At 40.7% G+C, this 18,579-nt stretch overlaps 1 protein-coding gene across 1 annotated transcript in view; it reads right to left on the bottom strand.

Annotated features, from left to right (window-relative positions):
* Window positions 1–18,579, bottom strand: part of CDH23 (cadherin related 23) — a 996,630-nt gene that overhangs the window by 89,586 nt on the left and 888,465 nt on the right. The window contains exons 42-49 of the mRNA XM_066601617.1: window positions 16,155–16,262; window positions 13,783–13,885; window positions 12,240–12,365; window positions 8,324–8,527; window positions 2,711–3,169; window positions 1,674–1,790; window positions 965–1,189; window positions 671–840 (exon numbers count right to left, since the gene is read on the bottom strand). Coding sequence (XP_066457714.1) covers window positions 671–840; window positions 965–1,189; window positions 1,674–1,790; window positions 2,711–3,169; window positions 8,324–8,527; window positions 12,240–12,365; window positions 13,783–13,885; window positions 16,155–16,262 — 1,512 coding nt within the window. The remainder of the gene's footprint in view (window positions 1–670; window positions 841–964; window positions 1,190–1,673; window positions 1,791–2,710; window positions 3,170–8,323; window positions 8,528–12,239; window positions 12,366–13,782; window positions 13,886–16,154; window positions 16,263–18,579) is intronic.

The following is an 18,579-nucleotide window of genomic DNA, read 5'->3' as shown; positions in this document are numbered from 1 at the left end:
AGAAGAGAGGCCTTATGGGCCCCCTAAGGCTCCTGGGCCTGGATGCAACCACATCCCCTGGACCCTCTATCGTTACACCCCTGATTGGCTGGATATTTTTGCTCAACTGCTCCAATCTTTGCATACTCTGCAACGATGTTTACTGTTTGAAACACTGGTCCTGGCTAGTGTAGCACCAATGATCATGCCTCGTTTGAAGCTACACAAATCTAAGTTTTGCCATTTTAATGCAGATTCACACAAACTGATTAACAGCAAACTATTTCATTTGAATTTCTGTACAGGTGAGTTCCAATAGTGAAAGGGAAGGTGTCTCTAATGTGGCTATTCAGTATATGTGTGTAACCATAACTTAAAGAGGTTATCCAGTTGTAGACGATTGATGGCCCATCCCATTAAAGGGAATGGAAGCTCTGCCTGTAATACCAAGTTGGGTCACTGCAGTGGGAATGGAGCGGTCTACTTCTTGCAGAAACCACCTCAGTGCATATGCACACTGGTCCAGCAAACAGCTGATCAGCGGAGATCCTGAGTGAGGGACCCCTGAAAATCTACTATTGATGCCTTATAATGACGATAGGTGATCAATAGTCTACAACTGGACAACCCCTTTAAATGCAAAAATGCAAAAATATAAATATTACATAATTCAGCCCCCATTACTCTTTACCTGATATGACGATTGGCTGAAGATAGGATTGTTGTCATTGATATCCACAATCTCAAGATGAACTGGAATCTCAGCAGATCTACGAGGAGAACCATTATCTGAGGCCCGAACAGTAAAATTTAACCACTGCACCTGCTCATAGTCAACAGTACGATTTGCGATAATCTTTCCTGTTATGCAAAGAATAATACATAGGATTCTTATGTGCTTTATATGCTACGTTTTCTACACCATAAATGTAATAAAGTAAGATGTTGGGAAATGGCTTGGAAAGTTGACTTTATAGTCTCATACCTGCCATGTTATCTTCAAGCTGAACATATCCTGCTGGTTCAAGGTTATGAAGAGAATAAGTAATCAGACCGTTGGGTCCTTTATCTGGATCAACGGCAGACACTGACAGTAGTGTGGTTCCCGGGGTAGCACCTTCAATTATCCTCTGAGAAAAAACTGTCACTCCAAAAGGACGAAATCTAGGAGTGTTGTCGTTCACATCCAGAATATTAACTGTTAGTTTGGCTGCGAGTGAGAAATAAAATACAGTAAACTAGAGAGAAGAGAGAAAATTTTCACCATTTGCTTCCCAGCAGATTACTATTATGGATTTGGCGCACCCAAAAACTTTGCACAGGAAAAGGGAGTAGGTCCAACGTAGGATAAAAACTCTCTTTTTTTAAAAAATCCAGTCCGACACAGGAGAAAGAAGCATGTGCTACCTTATATGTTTCAAGCAAGTATGTTGCCCTTCATAGACCAACATGCTTGCCTGAAACATGTAAGACGGCACAGGCTTCTTGCTCCTCTGTGTCTGCCTGGATTTTTCAATAAAGACTTTTTCTTCTACGCTGGACCTACTCCCATTACCTGTGGATCTGTTGTGGTTTCCAGCCAGTCCTTGCATGGGAGGGACTACAGAGGAGCTGGTTTCTGGTATGCAGTACTCAAAAATGTAGTTTCAACCAATTTTAGGGTGCAATATTTCAAGGCAATATGAAATACATACCATTCGGCACACTGACTGATCTATCAACCACCTCACTCGCATTATCATAGACAGAGACAGAAATGTCGTAGGTAGCCACCAGCTCTCTATTTAATGGGGAATTTACCATAACTGCTCCTAAAAAGGAAAGAAACAGAGAATGCCATGATTAAAGGTTTGCTAAATTTAAAGCTTCACCATCCTGTGTATAATAACCAGCCATAAAGTGTAGTCACTGACCATAAAGTGTTCATTGTATTTTTACGTGCAGTATATTTTTGCTATTTGCCATTATATTTCCCCCAAAATACATATACATTTTTCAAAGAATTAATGTCAATATTTACAATTACAGAAACCATTACAGTGACCCCCAAGTTCAGTCTGCGTAGGCTTAGCAACAACCAATAAAGGGACACTTGCCCTTTAAGATGACTAGGACACCATCCTTGCCAGCAATGACTATGAGTTTGCATCAGAGAACAGTTATGGTGATGATGGTGATGTAGGAGGACAACGAATGAGTCAAGACAGGGAAGGCTTTTACAGAGATACAGATCAAACCTTCAGGATTGTGAGCCAGAAAGAAAAGAAAAGATTGGTTTGGTTAGTACCGAGACACTTTCATTCAGCAAGAAAACAAGAGAGCAGAAGATTATTAATAGGAAAAAGTAAAGCACTAGTAAGGGGAACAGGAAGTAAGTAGGAAATTGGCAGGAAAAAGAAGTAGATGTTGAAAGAGTGAAATGGCAGTAAATTGTGTTCAACTGGAAAAAAGTTACTTTTAGGGTGTGCTCAGACTTTGTGAAAACTCTGCGGATCTTCTGCGGCTGAAACATTGCGGAAAATCCGCCGCAGAAAAGTTTGCTATCAAAGTGAATGGGATTAAAGCAAATCCCGTTCACATGTAAAAAAAACACAAACCACTGAGGATTTTCTACTGTAACTTTACTCGGTGGGTTTGCTACAGATCTGCGGCGGAAATTCTGTAACAGCATTTCCAGAATGTGTGAGCGCACCCAACGCACCGTTAAACAGAAAAGGTGATGTCAAAATACCTGTGTTGAAGTGAATAGTGAAAGCAGCCTGCTGATTAGGTACAACTGCATTGGTGTCATCAGTGGCCACAATTTCAATCATGTAATACTGCAGACGTGGGTTGAGGTCTCGGTCGATGGCAGCAACTTCGGCTATAATTGTTCCCACTTCGACAGACTCTAAGACACTCACAGTTTGAACTGGATTAATAAACTCTGGAGAGCAGTCGTTTACATCATCAATAAGGATGTTTACTGTGGTGCTTCCAGACAAGGGCGTCGCGCCGTGGTCTGTGGCCACAACTATCAGCCTATAGGCATCTTTTTCTTCCCTATCCACAGTCACATTGGCTACACGTATGACACCTGTGATGGCATCAATTCGAAACCTATCTTGAGCACCACTCTCAATTCTGTAGCTTAGCTGTTGGTTTGGTCCACTGTCTGCATCTGTTGCTGTTACCTGTATAACAGAAAAACCTGTAAAAGAAACGCTTTCATCAATACTTTTTAGAATGTTTTATTGCGTCCTATTAAAAGCAAACATGCTAGTAAACCTCAACATTTTGTCCTGGCTCCACAAAGGTGGTGGGGGTTTTCCTGGTGACCTCACTTACTACTGTACAGCTGGTGATCTGCTAAGTCCTAGGGCCCTGTTCTGGTGATTCAAGATGGCTGCACTATTTCTCAAGACTACTCGATGCACACTTTGCCTCAATAATCAGCCATTGCATGCTGATTTTTGATTGGCCAGGGCTGCTCGTGTGAGAAGCACTGGCCAATCAGAGCAGTGTATAATGTTGTAGACTATCGATGCTCAAAGAAGCAGTACGGCTATCTTAGATCGTTGGAATATAGCCGTCGGAACCAAAAGCCCAGCAGTTGTATAGCAATAAAGTAGGGCATCAGGTAATCCTCCCCCATCCACTTCTGGAACAAAACTTTGCCGCAGGATGGAAGGGTTGTTTCGAAGGTGTGTGACACCCAGGTCTTTGTGGTATTTTTGATGCATTTTTTTTAGCCTAAACCAGAAATGGATTTGTCAAGAAGGAGAAGTGTCCTTCCTTTATATTTACCATATCCTGGGAATCCATTTTTGGCTTTGGTTTAAAAAAATTGCAAGAAAAGCTGCCAAAGAAGACTTGTATGTGGAACCACTCTAATGGGTTTCTTTTCTAGTTCTTTGTAAATGATGCTTAATCATCGTGGATCCAAAAGAAATGAAGCAGCACTTTGGATTTTGCGCATGTGGTCGGTGCCTGTAAAATAAACCTTGATCCTTGTAACCAATATTTGAAGAATGTTGTAGCACTTTAAAAAGACTGTCCAATAAACAAAGATAATTTTTTATTGGACATTCTTCTAATACTGCTTCATTACTGTATTAATGAGCTCTACTTTCTAACTTCCTAATATACAATGGCTACATTTATCAAAACTATCTAAAAGAAAAACGGTCTTTCTTACTCCCAGCAAGTACTCACAGTTGGAAACATGAAAACGGCGCTGAGACTGGTTACTATGGGCAACAAAGACAGGTTTTTTTTAGAAAGTTTTGATAAATGAGGCCCATTTGGGCAGATTTACTATTGAAAATCCGCAGGGCAACACTTGCAGGAGGAGATTGATCGGAGGGGTGGCCACACATGTCCATGGCCCTCTATGGGAGCCACGGAAACAGGAGTCAAGGGATCCCCATTCTTGAGATAATGGGGCCTGCATTTATTAGATATTTATGGCATATCCTGTAGATATAAATGTCTAAGAGTAAGTTCACACGCAGCATAATATGTGCTGCAGATTTTTGTGCAAAACCGCACCTTTGGTGCAGATTTGGACGTGGTTTTTGCCATGGACCTGCAGCAGATTTCCCGTTTTCAATTGAAGGATTAAATTTTGCTGCAGGTGCGCACCAAAATTCACACCGATAGTATCACAGAATTTGATGCAGATTCTGGTGCATTATTATTCTAGCATGTAAGTGCATAAATATATACATATTAAAAATGTTTATATTATATATATACATACATACATACACACACACAGTATCTCCACATCACAACCGTTGTCAGGTTTCACATCAAATTTTGCACCATCAGATTTTGATGCGGACTCACAGCACCCTTCAATTGAAAGAATGAAATCCACTGAGGATTAGCATTAGATTCTGCAGCAGGAGCTATGCTGTGGATTTTGGTGTAGATTCACAGCAAAATCCACCAAGTGTGAACATATATATTTATATTATGATGCATTTACATAAAGCTAATTTGGTGCAGATTTCTTCTGTGGGAGGAACCAGGGAGTATCAGAGACGTAAAGGAAGGCTGGGGCACTATGGAAGGATTTATGACACAGAGGCTGCAGTGGTGGATTGATGTCAGAGCAGTCACAAAGACTGCCCCCTCTCACATGAGGGAACCAAGTAAAGAGAAACCAGGGGGATAATGAAGGTGGACAAAGATAAGGATATTTGCAATATTATGCAATAATTAGTATTGTTGTGTAAGATAAATATGATTCCAGTACTAATTTCGCAATTCTCATATTATATTTTATAGAAGATTCATAGATGATATTTTATTTATATGGATGCTTTTATTGATGATCTTAACCCTAATTAGGGATTGGAGTTTTCTGGCTCTACTGACCCCACCAATATTACTTTTTAGATTTACATCTGTACATAACCAATAACCAGATACATACAAAAGACCCATTTTAAACTAGTAGCTTTTAATAGTTCTTTTGATTTCTCTAGTTGCCATGCAAAAAATTGGAAGGTTAAAGTCCCATATGGACAGTTAAGGAGTTGCCGTACTTTGGACCAAGATTTAAAACAGCAGTCCGAAATGTTAAATCATCACTTTAGGGAGAAAGGGTACCAGGAGGGGGTGATCTAGGCTACTTTTGCATGGGTTCAGGCGGATGAGAGATCTGCGAGCCTGTAGATGTCTGGAACAGTTAGGGACCGTGACTCCAGGGAGCTGCTCATGATTCCCTTCAATTGGCAATGTTCCCAAATCAAAACCCATCATTACCAACTATTGGGAGGTATTACATGGGGTCCCATTATTGGCTACCGAACTCCCTTTACACCCTCAAGCAATCTTACAAAAGAACAAGACCATTAAGAATATTTTGACTCCCTTCTGTCCCCATAGACTAAGCACCTAGCATAATAAAAAACATCTCAGATTCCTTAAGGTGTGGAACTTGAGGTTGCACATGCTGTTCCAACATTTGCCATAATAGGGAAGGGATCAGCATAGCATATGAAAATATCTCTTATGATCTGAGAGACTTCTTGAACTGTGGCTACAACTATTTCATATACATTGGAGTGTCCATGTGGTTTGAGATATGTCGGTCGAACCGTAAACTCCTTTAGGACAAGGGCCAACCAATACTGCTCTAATATCCAGAAGGTATTTATGTAACACAGTGTTAACTGACATTTCCTAAGCCACCACATTACGGACAGACTGGTCAATCCAGGTGAGTCTCTTCCAGTTTGGAGAATTCAGATTTTTTAAAAATCTTTTAACCTTGGAGCACCCTTGATGTTTTAATTGAGATTCATCATTCATGACACTACTACTAATGCAGGTGATTGTGGGAAGGGGTCAAAGGCAGTACACGTAATGTCCTTCACTCAAGTGCCTGGAAATGGTTCTGACAAATACAGGGGTGTAACAATGGCGCCACCTGTCTCTGGATGGCGGACAACAAAACAGTTGGAGCTGCTCGTGTTTGTCAGACAATAGAAGATCCTCTCTACTGGTGGTCTGTCCAATGGGTCCTGAGCCCGGTCGCCTTGTGTGCCCTCACGCATCCACTGGTCCCAACACCTCCTAACAGTCTGGTCAGAAAGACTCAGGTGCTCGATACAATCATGCAATAGTGCGCCCCCTCTCAAACTATATTAACTGTGCAAAATCTCTTAGATTGCTTCGTAGAGGCGTCTAGTGATTAATAAACTCTATATAGGCAGAAAAAGAGGTCACTACACACAAGGAGCCTCTGAGAGCCTTTTTGTAGGCCAAGGGTGGTGCCACTTTTAGGACCTCATATGGCAAGATCATTCATCTAATAACACCACAACTCTAATAATTTGTATATCTGCCTAAGGCCGAATGCCCACGGACGGATTATCCATGCGGAATTCGCTGTCAGACATCCGCCGCGAATTCCGCAGCAATAGCCGTCCGTAGACATGCTGTGTTAAATGATTCTACCCTGCGCAAAATCGGAAATAAACTACGGGGGAGAAACGCAGCATGTTCTATTTTGTGTGGAAAATTGCATGGACGGCTTCCATTGCAGTCAATGGAAGCTATCCGTCCCGCGATACTTCTGCTGTGAGCACTGCAGAAGTATTTCGGAAATCCGCATCACAGCCCAGCGTCGTCCGAGACACTCGTGGCGGATCTGGACCGGTGAGTAAGCGTTTTCTGGGGGGCGCCAGGTCTGATTCCGCTGTGATATTTCGCAGGCGGAGTCCGACCCGGACGTGGGCATGAGGCCTTTGGTGTAACTGCATGCCGAGTTTTGCAGAAAAACAACAACTTCTTCTAGCGGCCAGATTGTTGTTGGACAAAGAGTGTGTATGTACAATATATTGTGTGTATGTTTGATTTACTACAAACACAATCTGCAATTGCTATGTATTACATTTTCCATTTCACTTCCCATTCTCTTTTAGTTTAGGAATAATTTGCATAAGCTTCCAAAGTTTACAGAATTTAACTGCGTCGTGTTCACATCAGCAAACCATTATCAAAGGTATCAAATCAGTGAGAAAAGAGAATTACAGGAAGGAGTTTCAATTCAATCCTTTGCAAGAAACAACCATTTCAAGTCTGCACTGAATGTTCTGTACTGCAGATGTCTGGGCTTTGAAAGAATGAATCAAATGTTGCAGACCACACAATAATAGTCTGTCCTGAATTCACACTTTAAGGAGATCAGCACAAAAAGCAATTTATAAAACATTTACAAAGAGATGTTGATTTTTTTTTCTCCATTTAAAGCCAATTTCTAATTGACGAATGTACCCAAAGAACCTTGAACCCAGTACAGTGAGTTTGTTCTAAGTACTGTGGCATATTTTGCATTAGTTTTTATTCAGCGTACACTTTAAACAGGCTCTTTAAATTATGGACTAAAGAAATCATCTTAATGTATTGAGTATCTTAGGTTTCATCTATACTTGTGCTTTAAAAAATGCCAAGTAAGATCATCAAGGGTTAGGCCGATTTCACATTATCATCGAAACCTCTGGCTGGAGCCTCCGTTGCAGATCCGGCTGAAAATACTGGAAAAAAAAGCGCTGCATAGCAGTTGTACTTCCGTCCAAAAGCAGGGCAGCCGGGTGACAAGTGGGCGGACTCCACTAGAGTCAATGAGGTCCGTCCGACGCGGTTTTTTTCTAGAGATGGAACGGTTCAGCCACAGGGATTCCCTTTTCCTGCTCCCCAAAAAGTGCAGGGAAGCTGAATCCCTGCCACAGCTGTAAAACCACCCTTAGTGCCGTAGCAAGGAGATTAAAATCAGTGTAAATCCATGATAGCACTTGTTTGTGTTTTTACTTCTTTTTACATACTATTAAAGACATGTGAAGCAACCCACCTGGAGGACTATTTTCCCGAAGATGGACTTTAACCCTTTGTGCACTAAAGACCGGCCTGTTGTCGTTGGCATCTAATATTGTTACGTTTAGAGTTGCTGTGCTGTTTAGTCTGCCAATATCCTCTGCCACCAGGGTAAGATTTAGGACTGGGACGGAGTACGCCTCTCTGTCTATAATTCTTCTTGACCTCACAGTAATAATACCTGCAAGTGAATGAAGCCAAAAATGAAATATTCATCCACTAAAGTTCTAAAACTAATTTTATATGAATAGGCTTAACAATATAATTCAGTTATTGTTTTACTCACTGAAAATCTCTATATTATAAACTAACAATGAAATGATTTAATGTATTTTGTACTGAAATGCAAAAAAACTCGTCCTTCGTAAGACATGAGGCCACATCTATGTAATTAGTAACATTAATAAAGGGGCTTTCCATGAATTTATTATGAATGACATATCTGTAGGATAGGACATCAATAGTTGATTGGCGAGGATCTGCCACTCAGGATTCCCACCAATCAACTGATTCTTGAGCCGCTATCAGTGCAATCGAACTGGATGTCCACAATGCAGTCGGAATCGGAAGTGTAATAGAAGACATCTCTCCCATTGATTTGTACTACTACACTTCTGTCTTCAACACCATTGTGCATGTCTGGCTCTATTACACTCATTAGCAGGGATCCTGAGCAACAGACTCCTGCCAATCAACTTTTAACCCTTTCCAATCCACTGTCTGACGTCTTCCTACATTCTCATTAAAGCTTGTACAGCTCCAATGTCAGAAGACGTCCGAGAGGGTATTCTTACCGTTGATTGCCAGCCACTCCACTGTCGGAGCCTCTCTGGCGCACACACACTGGCTTTAGCCAGCAGATGGCACCGTTGTATAACAACAAAAAGAGAAAGCCTTTTAGGAAACCCTGAATTCAAAATTGGATTGGAAGGGGTTAATTTTTCTTAAACAATCTCTTTTTATTGAAAAACACCCGAGTCCGTAGGGACCTGAGGATAGGTCATCAATCATAAATTCCTGGAAAACCCCTTTAAGGTATTTCAAACCTCACTAATGTCAGTGACTGTCTGAAATGATCAGCTGTATTCTGAGGAATAGTAGCTGATTTCACAATTATGTAAGTCGCTCCTTTTCAACATTGCTAGTCTCGTATTGTCAGTATGTCATAAACTATACTACCAATTTTTAATATACAGGAATTGGAAAACCGGAAACCATTTTGTAGTACATGTAGATCATGTGTTGGTGGGGTCAGCTTGACTTGAAATTTTATTTAAATGACCTCGTAAGACCATGGATCAAGGCACTTTTACAACAAACAACTGATTCTTCATATAGGGGGTTCGTACACCTTTTAACTATTGATGACGTATCCTGAGAATAGGGTATCGATAGTTGATGGCAGGTGGTCCACCATTTGGGACTCCCACCAATCAACTGTTAGTTGGGCCATTGACAGGGTGTATTGAATAGGAAGCAGATAGCTCTGTGCATATTACAGTGGTGTGGATTGGTAATGCAGGCACTATTCCCATAAAGGTAACAGTAGCTTCAAATACCAACCACGACCACTGCCATGCGTATGGAGCCGGAATAGGTGATAATGTGAGATTTAATGGGACATCATTTAATTTTTTCACTATCAATTACTATTTTTGAGTTCAAATAATTCATTCAATTTATTTTGATTATTTTAACCCCTTGAGAGATATATATAAATAAAATGTCTTCTGTTCCCTCCACATCAATTACATGTTAATTGTGTCCCACATTCTCACTCCTAAATTAACAAGCCTGTTTCATTTCCCTAACATGTCGTCACAATTCCCCTTAATTTGTGTAATCAAGGCTGCAGCGTCGTGGTACCTACATAGCAACAAGCAGATATTATTGCTGACGTTTCACTGTTACGTTGCCTCATACCAAGCATTTCGTATTGCAATCACTCTACTTTTACCTGGTACGCTCATCACTACCAGTTATTTATGTCGTGTTTGATTACTCCATTCACAACCTAGCATGCCCGGGTTTCTGTTGCCAGTTTTGAAAACTATTTAACCCCTGTTGTGTTGTTTGTATTTGTGGCCAGATGAAGGCATCAGCCTGATACTGAAACGTGTTGCTGCTGAATAAAAATAATTTTGAATTAACCGCCTGCAATAGATTCCTTTGCTTTCTCTGTGACCAGCATGCCCTGATCCCCCACTCTTCACCTATACCTACTACTGAACTCAGGTGGTTACCCCACATTCAGATGGAGGAGGCTGTGGCTGTCACTTATTCCAGTGTGTTGTGCCACAAGCACAACTGCTCCAGGTCAGAACCTCTAATTGGATATATTCCTTTTACCATGACACCCTACACACGGAACACTTGTTTTTTCTCTCTTAGATGTGTATGGAGCTACCTGCTTCCTTCTCCACATATACTGTCAATTGCCTGGTGAAACGTTGATTGATGGGCTTCCCAAGCAGTGGATCCCCTGCCATCAACTATTGATGACCTATTCTGAGGATAGGTCATCATTAGTTAAGAGGTGGACATTTTCTTTAAAACAAAGTTAAAGCACAGTTGAACTTATTAATCTTCTGAGGTTTGGTGAGATATAATAACAATATACTGTAATCTTCACTTTTATTATCTACTGCGATACATTTTTTGCCAAAGGTCTTCCATCCACCGACCATACAATTTCTATATCATGACCTCAAACAAGTGCATTGATATTATAGTCTTTCTCACAGAGAGAATGCATTGAGTTTATCACTCTGCTGTTTGTGATTGGGGATTGACCACCTGTCCTCTCCTCGGTTCAACAGAGACGGTCACGTGATTGGCACTAGAGATGTGATCGGCCCCAGGTGGCCAATCCCTAATCACAAATGGCGGACTGTTACTCGATTCTCTTCTTGAGACAGACTATAATAGTTGGGCGGTTTTAACTTATTCACTTTTTTTCGTAAAAAGAGTGATTACCACCCTTAAAAAGTTAACAGATCTATAACCGATGTGTGAGAATAGTTATAATCTCATACAGAATTAGGATGAGAAGTAGGCAGAATAGGCAAGCCACTTTGGAACCCTTTTCATGGTATAATTTAGGGATTTAAAATGTCTTGTGGATTGGCAAGTTAGAAATGGATAACGTGATAGGGCGATAGCTAATTTTGCACTACACATTTTCTTTAAGGTCATATAAGGCTTATGACTAATAAAAGATGAGAGGGAGCGGAGATGGACTTGAGAGTTTCAGAGTCTATATACCGATGTTTTGGTTTGGGAATTTTATTTTCTCCTCCCTTTATTCTATATGTGGGAGTGAGATTGATTGATTCCCGATGAATTTGAGAGGGTGCAGCCAATCCACAAAACATCACACCTTCCCAGGAGGTCGTGCAAATACATAGAACAAATGTAGGAAAAAAGTGGTTATAGGCGCAGTTCCTTTTCTTAAAGAGGCGCGAGACTTATTTCTAAGCTCGAACCCTCTGTAAAGTGAACACACCGGTGCCGGCAGTCTGTCTCCAGCTAAAATACTGAGGAAGGGGCACAACTGCCCCGAAATGCGTCTATTGTATTCTGGATTCATTCTTAATAAAAACAGAGTCCTCAAGTTTAGAAATACGTCTCATGCCTCTTTAAGAAAAGGGATTGCGCCTACAACTACTTTTTTCCTACATTTATTCTATATAAGGCATATGGACATGCTGAGTCCTCCGGAGCAAGAAATGCTCATTGTAGTTAGGCCCGCTTTAGATAATAGATAAGGGTCCTGAATGGAGGACCCCTCAATTAACCCACAATCCCTAACAGATGCTCTAAACCAGGTAATCTCTTTAGAATAAATATTCAGTCATAAGACAATCTTTACAGAAGAAATGAGCCCGTCTTACCTGTACTGTTGTTCATGGTAAAGAAATCCATTTGAAGCCCCAGAAGCCGATAGAACACAACAGCATTTGATCCTAAATCATTATCTAAAGCTAAAATAGGCCCATTGAGGACAATGATGGGGGTTCCTAGATAAGATATGAGAGTCAAAATCTTTTAAACTGACTTTCCAATAACTTTCTGTGAATTACGACAACCATATTCAACTAACAATCCCTCCTCCCAACATATCACATGACTGGCGACAAACATTAATTATGAATGAGGATTGTATGATGAGACATGTTTTAGCGATGACTCAGGCTGTTGAAGCCCTAGCAGACTGAATCAACCCTCATGGTCCTAAAATCCTGCAGGGAAAATAAAGGGATCACTTTTCTTGGTAAGAAGAAAGTTGACAATTGAATATCAAGCTTGGACTGTTGAATTCTTATGGATGATTGTACCTTCTTAGGTCTTCTTATTCTCTTGTTGTGCCTCTAAGTAGAGAGACAGCAATACCTGATTCCTTAAAATGCGTGAAAAAGGCAATAAGCAAAACTGAATTCCTGTAATTTATATTAATATAGGATTTATAATATATCCCACAAAAAATTGAATTTTGCCCTGGTTTTCTCCAGAACCAGGGGTTTATTCATGAAAATAAAGGCACAACTTTCCACGACTGAAAATTCAATTTCTTGACATTCTTTCTGCAGCATCTGCATGAATTTCTACAAGTCCCATTCAGATGTATAGGAGAGTTCCAAAAAAGTTCTGCAACAATTCTGCTGTGTGTACATATACCCTCATAATTACCAGTTTTCTGGTTGTCTATATTCTGCTTTCTTACCTGGTGAAGATTATGCTAACCTGATAAATTCAAGGATTTAATGTCATTTTATATTACTTGTATAGTAAGTCCTTTCCATGCAAGAATAGAGAATAGAGCATATTTTGTTATGAAGAACAAGCAAAATAAAATTTGTGACATTCAAGAATAGATTCTTCATTGTAAAATACAATGTATCATATATTAATGGAATTTTCCAGGCTATTTTTATTGATGACCTATCCTATTCTAAAGTATAGGTCATCAATAGTTTGTCAGTTGGGGTACGCTGCTAGTGACCTTGCCCAATGAGCTGTTCGGGCATCCGCTGCCATCGGCAAAGACACAGGGCAGCCATGGAATGGAAGCAGATCACTCAGAGCACTGTGTAGTGGCCAGTGCTGGTAATTGCAGGCATAGCTCTTATTGATTTTAATGGGAGCTGTACCTGTAATTAGCAGCATCACGCGCTACACAGGGTTTGGATCAATTTGTTTCTGCTCAGTACACTAGGACAGCGGATGCCCGAAAAGCTGATTGGTCAGGGTCATGAGAGGTGGATCCAGCTAATCAACTATTGATGATAGGTCATCAATAAAATTATGTGGGATACCCTGTTAAGTTGTACTTCTGATACATTATTATAACACTATACATATATGCAATAACACAAAAAATACATTTCAAAGGAATACCATCTGTGTGTATATGTTCATTCAAATGTTCTATACTACCTGCTGGCGAATTTTCCATGATTTCGGCTTGATATGATCCTTGAGAAAACACAGGCCGGTTGTCATTTTCATCTGATATTGTCACAATCAGCAGATCAAAATCCTGTATATGGGAACATCACAATGCTTTTAGGCTTACAATTTAGGAAGAATTCCCTGTTTTATTCATTCACCATTAAACTGGTTAACATCAAATTCCTGAACTTACAATGTCTGCAGTAAATAAATAGACATGCACCAAAACTGTTATTAAAGGGGTTCTCCAGTATTAGGAAAATAAAACGTGTTTGCAATCAGTCCAGTTTCTCTGGAGAGGGCAGTTCTGGAAAGTTTCTTACCAACCAGTTGGAAAAAGGGAATAAGACCAATCGCAGCTGTGCCCCCTCTCTCCAGGGCATGAATAGCAGCCGCAGGGTCCACTCCTATGGTACATACACACAGAGCTCTGATACGTTTTTGTAGATGTGTCCCTCTGACATTTAGCACATTACGGAACAGCCCTGAGCTACGGTTAATGTGAAGCCCATTAACTTTAATAAGTTTGGATTGTAATACACCTGCTAAGCCAATCCATACACATAAGATAACTATAGTCCAAAATAGGCAATTTTGGCAATGTCCGCTATCAATTGCCTTAACGCTTACAGGATTATTTGTGGTGGCTGACAGAAGACTTCTGCTGGCTGATAAAGTGATACGTCTGTTTGAACAATATTGGCCATGATCAGCCAAAAATATGATTTATTAGCATTTTTGTTGAATTCAGCCCATCAATTGCCAGTTTACACAAGCCCAGTGTGGGATCTTTCCACTCTTCCTTCTAAATTGGTTCCAGACTCAGACTAGCCTACAGAAAAATAGGTGACTCCTGCAATGGGCCTGGAGCCAGGAGTGGGCCCCCAGGCCCTCTACATGAAAAGCATATGGCACTGTACAGCCATTGCAATACATACTGATAGGCAGAGTACAGCATCTTAGATAGGTAATACTTGCATGTATCTATTCAGTGGGCCCACAGAACAGATTTTTGCTGATGGGCCTTAGCACCTCAGTCCAACACACTTATACTAGTCCACTGGTTGGCCAGCTTAGTTTTTCATGTTGCTAGTGGGATCGTTCATATGGACAATCCCAGAGACGCCAAATTGGCCACACTGCAGCCAATCATTGTCTATTGTGCCTGCAGTGTGAGGACCAAACAAATTCTATAATTCAGCTTCCAGTAGTGATGTGTGCAGAGTTTGGTACTAGGTTTAACTGCAGTCAAGCCTGGAGTTTTTAATTATGCTTTAATGTGTGAGTAGAATCCTACAGCTATTCTATTGCATTAGCAGAATTAAAGATTTTAATAATGTTTGTTTTTAATAGGTATCTATCATTTCCCTTTAAAGAGAACCTATCACCTAAACTTGAGTGTATTTTTCTTTTACAATTCCATAGCCTTCCTCCTCCAAAAAAAAAAAGTGCTACTCACTGTAATCCATTAAAAAAAAGTAAAAAACACCCCAACCACTGCATCAACCCTCTGACTTTTTCAAAGATATTAAGAAGCCACTTCCGTGTTTTGTTCTTCCAGCAGCCCTTTGTTCTCCTGGTAACCCGTATGGCATCAAAGAGTTTCAGAAGACAAGATGTCGCAATACATAACGGGTCCTCATGTTCAGATTAAAACAGCGCTATTTACTGATTCAATAAAGCAATAATAGATGGATAAGCATTAATTAATTATAGCTTACTGATCCATTGCTGATTTATTAAAACAGTAAATAGTGCTCTTTTAATGAAAATGCAAGATCTCGCGTTCCAAGACTCTCTGATGTCGCGGTGACTGCCGGTAGAATGTAGTGGCTTCCAGCTACTGTGGGGAGCAGTCAGGAACTGAAATACAACATATATTACGAAATAATTGCACAATTTCCATTATACAGTGAAAATGTTTTACTTGCACAAACCTAGAAACCCCTTTTAAGTGGAATATCAGGCTAAGCGACTTTTCACACGGGATGGAAGCAGCGCAGATGTGGAATTTATTGCGTTTTTAACTGCGCAATGTGTTCTGCTGACCGTCTTCTGGAATTTCTTGCATTTTTTTCTGCAGACTTTAGTTGTGAAATTACATCTCCTATATGTTAGAAATCCAGAAAAACAATTCCACACGACGTCTCAAATTGCACAGCAGAAAGCTTTTCCGCAGTGGAATTTAATCATGCGGCTTTGAAGTAACGATGCACGGATTTTAACAGATGCAGAATTCAAGCCCTATAGGGATAACATTGTGAGGCAGAAGTGTCCGTGCTGAATAATTCTATCCTGTGTGAAAGGTCTCTCAGCATAACCAGATTAGTCTCGAACATACAAAGCATCCTGCTTACCCTTCTTGAGTTGCGGATATTTTCTGGATTGTCTTTCACGGTCACAGTTAGTCGATATTCTGAAATTTTCTCTCTATCAAGAGGTCGATTCACATAAACTATTCCAGACTGAGGGAAACATAGAAAAATATAATTGAAATTAACATATAAAGTTCCTTAACATCTCATGTCATGTTAGATCTTATTACAACAAAACATAATCTGGATTAGTGAACCCCGCAATGAACTACTTTGTATTTCTACTCCTAATATTGCTTATTGCTTGATTCAGACAGTAGACTCACTTATTACTTTGAGTCACCTGCTTCCTATGGTGGTATTTTCGAATTGATACAGACCCAAATTAAAGTGTGTATTAAGAGTAGCTATTCTACTTTTCAATTCCGTTATTTCTTTTCAAATATACAATGGATATTAAAAAAAAGTCTACAAACCCCTGTAAAAATGCCAGGTTTTTGTCATGTTAAACAAATCTGGCCAAGATGAATCATTTTTAGATTTATTGCCACCTTCAATGTGACCCGTTATCTGTACAATTCCATTAAGAAAAACGAAAATCTGTTGGGGTAGAAACATGAAAACAAAGGTAAAATAATGTTGTTGCATAAGTGTTCACACCCTCCTATATTTGGTTACGTGGTTGTGTTCAGAATTAGCCAGTCACATTTATATTCATGATAACTAGTAGTCAGTACTCCGCTGCCGTTATTTACAGGGATTCTGGTTTCCCCCATATAAAGTTTGGCTCTTTTAAGAGGATTTTCCTGGCATTTTCTTAGTTGATCTGTAAAGATCTTACGGTACATCAAGGGCATGTGATTGTTGGAAGGTATCAGTCAGGAGAAGGGGACCTAAACATCTCCAAGGCATTACATCTACTATGGAACACAGTGAAAACCGTCAGTAAGAAGGGAATTACATTTGGCCCAACAGTGACATTACCAGGAACTGGACGTCCCTCAAGAATTGATGAAAAGACTAGAAGAGCATTGGTCTGAAAGCTGCCAAGAGGCCAACAGCAACATTAAAGGAGATACAGGAGTTTCTGGCAGGTACTGGTTGTGTAGTGCATGTGACAATTGTCTTCCATATTCTTCATATGGCTGTGGGGATAGGGGGGTCAAGATGGAAGACTTTTCTAACAAGGAAGAACATCCAAGCCAGCTATGTTTAGCCAAAACCTCCATCAAGTCCGCCAAAGGTTTGTGAGAGAAAGTGTTATGTCTGATGAGACTGAGGGGGAACTTGTTGGCCATAATTCTAGAAGGTATGTTTGGTGTGAAGCCAACACTGTATCACCAGAAGACCATCAGACCTGCAATGAAGATGGTAGAGGTGCAGGGTCCGAGGAACGGGCCCACAGCTGAGGAGATAGCGGGGTAGATAAAGGCTTTGTCATGGGGCTCTAGAATCTCTTGTCCTGGGGGTAGCTCGGGACTCAACCAAGTTACTCCTGGGGGAGGTCACAGGGAAAAGTAACCAGAGATTACCTGTAGTCTTCTTTGTCACACGTGACGCCACTGTTCCGTCCCCTGCAGGGAATTTTGATGATTGAATAAAGTAGTACACACACAGGGAAAACGTTCTGGACAAAACCGGGAATGGTCGGTAGTATTCGTTTACTGTAACTTTAGTAAAGTCCAATTCACAACAGTAGTCTGGCATAGATACAGCAAGATAAGGTGGTGTGACAGGGAGGACCCTCGTGGCATTTGAGACGATCCACAGTCCTAGTTATCTGTGTGATCCCGCTCCTGGTGACTTTCTCTCTCTTTTACCCTCTACCAGTCAACACTCATGTTTCTTGTGTAAGTTCTCTCGCCAAGCAGCGGTCCTCTCACACTCAGTGCTTAGTGGTAGCACAGGCACATCCTGGATAGACTAGGCCCAGGCCAAGCGCAAGGGAATTGCTCAGCTTCCTCCATTGTCTCCACACACAGCTCGATCAATCCCTGCATGGCTCACTTGCTTACTCTCAGACTGACTCAAACTAAAGACTCAAACTCTCCTCCTCCTCTCTCTTCTCCTAGCATTGCATCCTTGCAAACACATATATAAGATACAGTCACATGACACACAAAGTGATACATTTTCCAGACATAACCCAGACATTAACCCATTCAATCCCGCAGAGGTGCAATACACATAATCCACATGCATATTACACATAAGACACTGACAAGACAAAGGCACAAGACAGACATACAACATTATGAAGGAGCCCCACTAACTCTGGGCCACTACAGAAGCAGCATTACGTGTGGGCCTATTCTGCTGCTGGAACTGGGGCTTTAATCAAGGTGGAGGGAATTATAAATAGTTCCAAATATCAGTCCATTTTGGCACAACACCCTCAGGCCTCTGCTAATAAGATAAAGAGGAATTTCACCTTTCAGCACAACAACCCAAAGCATACCTCCAAATC

The sequence above is a fragment of the Eleutherodactylus coqui genome, chromosome 4 (genome assembly GCF_035609145.1).
Source record: "Eleutherodactylus coqui strain aEleCoq1 chromosome 4, aEleCoq1.hap1, whole genome shotgun sequence".
In the NCBI taxonomy this organism is placed as follows: Eukaryota; Metazoa; Chordata; class Amphibia; order Anura; family Eleutherodactylidae; genus Eleutherodactylus; species Eleutherodactylus coqui.
Note: the sequence above shows the minus strand (reverse complement) of the source record. Positions and strands in the feature narration are given on the sequence as shown.